General features: G+C 42.6%; 1 protein-coding gene across 2 annotated transcripts; it reads left to right on the top strand.

The window, feature by feature from the left end:
* Nucleotides 1-218: 218 nt before the first annotated feature.
* Nucleotides 219-8,148, top strand: LOC101478682 (zona pellucida sperm-binding protein 3). Of its 2 annotated transcripts, none has more exons than XM_004552657.3 (11): nt 219-663; nt 754-856; nt 1,302-1,420; nt 1,501-1,619; nt 2,584-2,687; nt 3,352-3,529; nt 3,732-3,849; nt 6,875-6,966; nt 7,092-7,186; nt 7,682-7,849; nt 7,996-8,148. In XM_004552657.3, exons 1-11 carry the CDS (start codon nt 307-309, stop codon nt 8,118-8,120), a joined length of 1,578 nt encoding a protein of 525 aa, XP_004552714.2. In that variant the 5' UTR covers nt 219-306; the 3' UTR covers nt 8,121-8,148. The 2 variants fall into 2 exon arrangements, with proteins under 2 accessions (XP_004552714.2, XP_004552715.2); XM_004552658.3 differs by having other exon boundaries at nt 221-663; nt 7,712-7,849.
* The last annotated feature ends 455 nt before the right edge of the window (nt 8,149-8,603 follow it).

Below are 8,603 nucleotides of genomic sequence, written 5' to 3'. Positions count from 1 at the left end.
TTCCTGTTAATAGGGTGTTTTTCCTTCCCACTTTCACCAACTGCTTGTTCATAGAGAGTTATCTGATATTTGGAGTGTTCTTTGTTTTATTGTAGGATCTTTATCTTACAGTAAAGCACCTTGAGGTGCTGCTGTTGTGATTTGGTGCTGTATAATGGAGCAAGCGCAGCAATCAATACTGAAATACTCCAGGCTGGAATCCAATCAAGTCATTAGGAGTAGGTGGAGCCAGTGCCAAGTTCCTATACCTGATTTCTGGTGAAGAGACAAGCACAGCAGTGCTGTTTTGTTTTGTGAAAACTTCTAATGGAGCTGGGGTTTGTGTTCAGCTTTCTGCTTTTCTTCTTAGCTGGAAACTTCTGCTTCGCTACACAAAATTGGTTAAACGTCAGCACCAATGACACTTTTAGCCAAATCCCAAAAGAACAAGTGACAACAAGCTCGCAGCTGCCAAGATCACTGCAGACAGCCGGACGTCACTCGAGCGAGATGGAACAAAAGGATCCAGCCGGCTTTCCTGTCAGCTACCGGGTCAGGAGCCACCAGCTCAGGAAGCAAAAACCTTCCCAGCTGGAGCAGGGGGAGACCGTCCAAACTCAAGAGTTGTCACAATTGCAGGAACAAGACCCAGATCTAAACCTAGCAGTCAAGCAGAAATCAAAGGTAGTGTAAAAAAAAAAAATTATTTTTGGACAGCTACATAGCAATTATTGAATTCTCTGAACTATATAATCCATTCGGATGATATTCCAGGTTCCAGTGAAGTTTGAGGAGCAGGTTCCTGTGCCAGCTGACAGTGTAGTGGTGCACTGTGGCGAAGTAAAGGTCACCATTGAGGTCAAGCGAAACTTCCTAGGTAATGGCTGCCCATTATTTGTTTAAATTGATCGGATTTGCAGGGTTTTTTTTAAATTTTTTTTATCCGCAGTGGCACCGGCACAGGTCCACTTAACATACCTTCTGCTCTGATGTCTAAAAAGGAAAGGTTTAGATTAGAGGCCCAAATTGGAAAATTGAATGGAACAGTGAAGATGGGATACTCACTGCTGATTACTGCAAATGGCACAGACAATGGTCTCGGTGATCAATATTACGTTTCCTCTTATTTCTTCACTCTGTGAAGGGGCATTCGGCTTGTCTGTCGGGTGCTCGAATGCTGATTTTACAGCAGTGCATTAAGAAACTTTTCTGTTTGTCCTGTGGCTGAACCTCCACTCCTCGTGAGTGTTATTGACTGAAGAATAAAATGGCCTCAGGTAATGGTCTCGATTTAAGCTGCGCCTTCTCCGCTTTGTTCTTAGGAAACGGTCAGTTGATCCGTCCGAGTGATCTGACCGTAGGAGACTGCGCTGCGGTAGACACTGAGAAACTCGTCCTGGGGTTTCAAACAGAGCTGGAGGGCTGCGGCAGCACAGTGACGGTGTGTGGCGCTCCGTTTTCTCAGGCCTATTTACTATTGTGCATTTCACTTCACTCTTAACTGTTTAATACTTTCTTCAGATGACTGAAGAAGCCATCATCTACACATTTACTCTGATGTACTCTCCGACTCCGATTAGCAACACTTTCATTTTAAAGACCAACCCTGTTGAAGTGGTAATTCAGTGCCACTACAAAAGGTAACGCCTTGTGGTTTACCCCCCATGCTCATTAGAGATTCATTCTAAATGTCTGTAAAAGGATAAATGTAATCAATGTGATGTCAGAAGCTATGAGTTCAGCATTTTGCCTTCTCTCTGTTGCTGGAGGGGATGGATGGATAGGAGAGACCAAACCTAAGGCAGCTATGCACAAGTGCCATTTTTTTTTTTCTCTAAATATTCAGTTTAATTCATTTTTATTTGTATAGCAGCAAATGACAACACCAAGATGCTTTATATTGTCAGGTAAAGACCATGCAGTAATGGAGAGAAAACCTCAACAATTAGGCAACCCTCTATGCGCAAGCACTTTGCTACAGTGGGAAGGAAAACTCCCTTTTACCAGGAAGTAACCTCCAGAAGTACTAGCTTTAAGGAAGGGCAGCCATCTGTAGCAACCGGTTCGGGGTGAGGGGAAAGAGGCAGGAATCATATTATATTCAATAAAAGTTGTACCACATGATTGAAACATAAAGATATTTATCTTTTTCAACTGACATTTATGCAATCATTAGACCTTTTGTACCAAGAGGAATTCACCCTCCTTTCTCATTACTTTCACTTCCCTGAGCCTGATGGTCGTCCAAATTTCCTAGAGTATACAAATCTAGCTGTTAGCACAGGTTGTACAGAGTTACCTCCAGGGCTTATGAATCTGTAGCACCGTGTCAGTATTACCATCTATAGGTGTCAGGATGCATGATTTCTCACACCAGTAACGGAGAACTGTAGCTTAAACTGGTTTAAAGTTCATCCTACAGTATATAGTACTAAAAATGCCCCTAAACTCGCCTTGGTGAGCCATGCACAAACCCCTTTTTTATAGGTATGTTTACCTGCAGATGTTTAACTCCTATCTTTCTGTCCGTGGCGTGAATATTCTTCATCCTTGATGGGGCTCTCTTGAGTGAAACGCCCCTCCTTCCTGTAATTGTCTTCACAGGAGGCATTACGTAAACAGCGATGCCTTGAGACCCACCTCGAAGCCGTTTGCGTCCCTCATGCAAGTGGAACAGCGGCTGCACTTCTCCCTGCATCTCATGACAGGTGAGGGCAGGTCAGAAATGACAAACTTGGAGCTTATGTTCTGAGGGGAAGAGAAACTTTTGATGTGCACCAGCCGGTCTGGCTAATTTCCCCGGCGACAGGCGTAATTGCAATCATTTGAGGCCTCGCGGTCTTCGTCGCGACTGTTAAAGATGCTAAACACCGGCTTGATAAACAGGAGTGAAACTTTTGCATGGTGATGAGCTGAAATTACATGCCTCGTAGTTCGCAGCTGACCCGACGGGGTCACTCGCACAATGGAGTGATCAATATACTGCTGATTGTGTTTTCTAATTAATTCTAAGCTATGCGCTGCAGACAGGCACCGCACCACACTGGTGTCCATCATCGTCATCATATGAGCAGAACCGTACTCCAGCTCTGATTTACTTACCCTGTTTGGACTGGATGCAGTTATAAAGGAAATTATGAAAGTTTTAAACTAGTTTTTAAAGGCACAGACCTCATTTGTGTTTCCTACTCAGGTTAATGATTCATTTATTGTCCTCTTTAAAGTATTTTTCTCTTACTGTTCCAGTACCGATATCCTACTGTCTGCTGAAACAGTGCCACACTCTCTCCCACGGGCATCATTTTAGTTTCATCTAATCGGATTGATGGCCCCAGCATTACACTCATACTTTTTTCCTCTGTATTTGATTAGAGGACTGGCAGTCGCAGAGGCCTTCCAGCGTTTATTTCCTGAATGACGTGATGCACATTGAGGCGGCGGTCCTCAGGGGTAACCACGTACCTCTGAGGGTCTACGTGGACAGCTGCGTGGCCACTGCGAACCCAGATCCATACTCACAACCCAGATACAGCCTCATTAACAACCACGGGTGAGAAGCTGTGGATCGTCTGTGGAATACTGTACCTTAAAGTGACACTAAATACGTCACTGCCTGTCTTTGTTTCAAAGAGTCCGCTAGACATAATAATCAAGACTTACTGTTAGGGTTACAGTTGTGTAACAAATGGTGCATATAATCAGCAGATTTATGCATGTAAAACTCACACCTGTTCTTTTTTTCCAAACATGAGATGTTTAACTGACACTAAGCTGACGGGATCCAAGTCTTACTTCATGCCGAGGAGCCACGAGGATAAACTCCACTTCCAGCTGAAGGCCTTCAGGTTCCACCAAGACGACAGGAAGACTGTAAGTAGTATAAAGATGTTTATGCAGTTTTGAAACTACTGATCACGTATCCTGAAGCTACTATAGAGAGGTGCGATTTGCAGCACCTGAGGTGTTAGTTTAACCACTTTACTTTTTTCTCCTTGCCTTCTGTTAGTTTTTATATATAGCAAGCCGACACCTAATATGTGTTTTGAAAGTGTTGTTTCAAGGCTACAGTATCCTCAGAAGCTTTGTGTGGAAATGGAGGAAATGAATGCCCTTTGTGGTAACCATTGATAACCATTTTATAGGTTTAGGATCCCTGCCATAAATATGAGCCAGTATCAACTCCAGAAAAGCTTTTCTTGTGTGCCTTTTACGTCAGCGTTGGATCGTAACATTACATTAAGTTTGATCAGTTTGCCATTTAGAAACCGTTACCTCCCAAATGCAGCAAGCCACTTTGAATCCATAAGAGCCTAAAAACTTTGCTATTGATGTGCTAATGTGAAACGGGCTAACGTTGTTTGTGAAAACACCGGGCTGTGGAGGACAAAGAGTGCCAAAATTAAAAGGTTATAAAGAAATTATTCGTTATGAAATGCACCACAGTGTTGGAGGAAAGCTTATATGAATTATGTTTCGTATTTATTTGTATTTGCTTTAATTTTATGAATTTTAAATCAAGTTTTCATTTTATTTACCCGTCTCTTCCTTTTTGTATCTTTAGAATTTTCCATTTATATTTAAATAATTACAGTTTTATTTTGTTAGACAGGAAATGCAATAGGAAGTAATTATAATTATATTATATTTAATTGTTTTGAAGGTTTATTTCAGAATTCTCGTTTCCTACATTTCTTCCTTCTACATTTCTCATGTGCTTCTGTATACACGGGCTCTTCTGGGGGAACGATGAGGTATTCCCAAGTAATTCTAGAGATATAATCTGTCCAGCAGGTCCTGGGTCTGCCACGGGGCCTGATCCCAGGGTTACAAACTCAAAACGCCTCATCTGGGTAGTTTCCAGATGCCTGAACTTTTTTTGAACTAGCTCCTTTTTGATATGGAGAAGTATAAACTCTACCCTAATCTCCTCCTGAATGACAAAACTCATCAAATGTCTAAAGGAGAGACCTGACCACCTTTTTAGAACAAGTTTATTTCTGCAATTTGTATCCATAGTCTCCTTCTTTTGGTTACTACCCAGATCCCGTTATCATAAGTGAAGGTAGGAATGTACAGTGGCTTGCAAAAGTATTCGGCCCCCTTGAACTTTTCCACATTTTGTCACATTACAGCCACAAACATGAATCAATTTTATTGGAATTCCACGTGAAAGACCAACACAAAGTGGTGCACAGAAGTGGAACGAAAATCATACATGACTCCAAACATTTATTTATTTATTTATTTTTTACAAATAAATAACTGCAAAGTGGGGTGTGCGTAATTATTCAGCCCCCTGAGTCAATACTTTGTAGAACCACCTTTTGCTGCAATTACAGCTGCCAGTCCTTTAGGGTCTGTCTCTACCAGCTTTGCACATCTACAGACTGAAATCCTTGCCCATTCTTCTTTGCAAAACAGCTCCAGCTCAGTCAGATTAGATGAACAGCGGTTTTCAGATCTTGCCACAGATCCTCGATTGGATTTAGATCTGGACTTTGACTGGGCCATTCTAACACATGGATATGTTTTGTTTTAAACCATGCCATTGTTGCCCTGGCTTTATGTTTAGGGTCGTTGTCCTGCTGGAAGGTGAACCTCCGCCCCAGTCTCAAGTCTTTTGCAGACTCAAAGAGGTTTTCTTCCAAGATTGCCCTGTATTTAGCTCCATCCATCTTCCCATCAACTCTGACCAGCTTCCTGTCCCTGCTGAAGAGAAGCCCCCCCAGAGCATGATGCTGGCATCCCCATATTTGACAGTGGGGATGGTGTGTTCAGAGTGATGTGCAGTGTTAGTTTTCCACACATAGCGTTTTGCATTTTGAACAAAAAGTTCCATTTTGGTCTCATCTGACCAGAGCACCTTCTTCCACATGTTTGCTGTGTCCCCCACATGGCTTGTGGCAAACTGCAAACGGGACTTCTTATGGTTTTCTGTTAACAATGGCTTTCTTCTTGCCACTCTTCCATAAAGGCCAACTTTGTGCAGTGCACCACTAATAGTTGTCCTATGGACAGATTCCCCCACCTGAGCTGTAGATCTCTGCAGCTCGTCCAGAGTCACCATGGGCCTCTTGGCTGCATTTCTGATCAGCGCTCTCCTTGTTCGGCCTGTGAGTTTAGGTGGACGGCCTTGTCTTGGTAGGTTTACACTTGTGCCATACTCCTTCCATCTCTGAATGAGCGCTTGAACAGTGCTCCGTGGGATGTTCAAGGCTTGGGAAATCTTTTTGCAGCCTAAGCCTGCTTTAAATTTCTCAATAACTTTATGACTTCATGGTGTTGTTGCTCCCAATATTCTCTTAGACAACCTCTGAGGCCGTCACAGAGCAGCTGTATTTCTACTGATATTAGATTACACACAGGTGCACTCTATTTAGTCTATAACACTCATCAGGCAATGTCTATGTGCAACTGACTGCACTCAGACCAAAGGGGGCTGAATAATTATGCACACCCCACTTTGCAGTTATTTGTAAAAAAATGTTTGGAATCATGTATGATTTTCGTTCCAACTCTCACGTGTACACCACTTTTTGTTAGTCTTTAACGTGGAATTCCAATAAAATTGATTCATGTTTGTGGCTGTAATGTGACAAAATGTGGAAAAGTTCAAGGGGGCCGAATACTTTTGCAAGCTACTGTATATTGCCCACGAGTACTGAAGTAAATAAATCACTAAATTGTGTGATTAAAGGGGTTTTTGTTTAATTTCTTGGTCCATTTAATGGCATATTTGTTTTGAGTCAAATAGTTTTTGTTTTTTTTTAAATTATGGCAGTTTTGGCTCTCCATACCTGTCAGGATTACTGATGCAGTTTGTCATATTTTGCACAACAATAGCACATCCATTCTGAACACTAATACATTTCCATGTCGTTTAACTTTCTCATAGCTCTACATCACATGTCAGCTGAAAGCAACGCCAGTCTCTGCACCCGTCGACTCGGAGCACAAAGCCTGCTCATTCCTGTCTGAAGCCAAGAGGTCAGTTTACACAAAGATTGCTCTACTGTACAGGTGTTTGCCTTCAGATTCGTTGCCATGGCTCTAATGCTAATGCAAAGCTTTGCTGCGCTTCCTCCTAACAATGCATTTTCGGCTCTGGACAGATGGGTGGCATCAGGTGGAGACAATAAGGTGTGTAGCTGCTGTGAGACCAGCTGCGGCACGCAGAGATGGAAAAGAAGCCTTGCAGCAAATGATGGTACAGTTTGCAGAAGCGACGCTACATGACAACCTGGGACAGGTCCTGAACATGTGATGCCGGCCCAGTGGGGGGGAATTATGCTATTCTAACCACTTTCATTATGAAAAGCATTTGCATATGCAGAATCTGTTGATTTAATTTTGGCAAACATTATTTTAAAAAGGTGTTTTTTTTGTTAAGGGGCTGTGACTAGCTGATACAAGGCTGTCTAAAATGCCATAAAAGTAGCAAACATACATATTTTAGAAGTACTTTTTTGTATTTAGTTTAAATGCATTCATATGGAGTATAATGCAATCAGCCACAAACCTACACAAGCAGAGGTTCCACCCGTGTTTAGACGAGCTTGCTTGCACTCATTTGGCACACATGCCATTTATGTGGTGGATTGATTTTGAGTTAATCCCTTTAATTGTCCAACCAATCAGTCGTGTCGGGAATGGTTTACTCAGCTGGCTAAATGCACTAAGAAGATTGTTGTTTCCCTTCCAGCCCATATTGGATTTGCTTATTTTTATGCAGCTCTGCGGTGGGAGGGGACGGCTGCTCTTGGCCCCATCCTGCTGGAGGAGAACGTTCTGGAAGAGGGGTCGACTGAGCCGCTTGAGCTTCCTCCAGAACCAGTTTCTCTGCAGCAGACACAAGAAGTCACTCGAGCTGGTTAGACACCCACAAAACAACTCAAGGGGTTTTAAAAAAAAAACAAAACACTCTGACTTGACTTTGTTCCCACTCCCTTGAGTTTTCTCTCAACTGCTAATAGAAGTGGTAATATTTGTCTTCTGTCCTCATCCTCCCTTTTTCAGCCTTGTTTTCAGCAGTAGCCCTGCTGTGTGGAGTCTGGATGGCGCTTGCTGTGGTGTTAGTTTTCACCAGCACTGTGATTTGCAGCAGCCCTTGCAAACCCACTGGATACTCTGTTTGCACCTGATTTAAGAAAATAAAGCATTCATACCCATGCCTCGATCTTTGTTTTCCTCCCTTTAAGTATAGATCAAGGACCAGAGGTCTATTTAACCAAAGTTCATTATGCAATGGATATAAATTCCAAATTCGAACATGGGGGTTATCAAGGTTCTCCACAGCTGAACTTTTTCTGCTTTCACTTCTGCTTGGTGGCATCCACAGTGATGCTTGCATGCTTAGGTACTCTTGTGGTTAAGGGGCTGTGCTGGAGTGGCCAGCCTTGCGAGAAAATGACTTGGCCATAAAATGTACACTGTTAACACAACATGTTTTATATTACTCTATCAATCAGTATCCTTTAATACCAGGCAGGGTCTTACGTTGAGCCTGCTTCAAGGTGTGAACACATTACTGTATGTGATTCAGAGTTTTCATATGGCGCAGGGCGGGTGTGGCCACTGCCCGACCTTTATTGTAAATCCAATATGATTTTGAACAAACTAGAATG

Source organism: Maylandia zebra, linkage group LG23, assembly GCF_041146795.1.
Source record: "Maylandia zebra isolate NMK-2024a linkage group LG23, Mzebra_GT3a, whole genome shotgun sequence".
In the NCBI taxonomy this organism is placed as follows: domain Eukaryota; kingdom Metazoa; phylum Chordata; class Actinopteri; order Cichliformes; family Cichlidae; genus Maylandia; species Maylandia zebra.
Note: the sequence above shows the minus strand (reverse complement) of the source record. Positions and strands in the feature narration are given on the sequence as shown.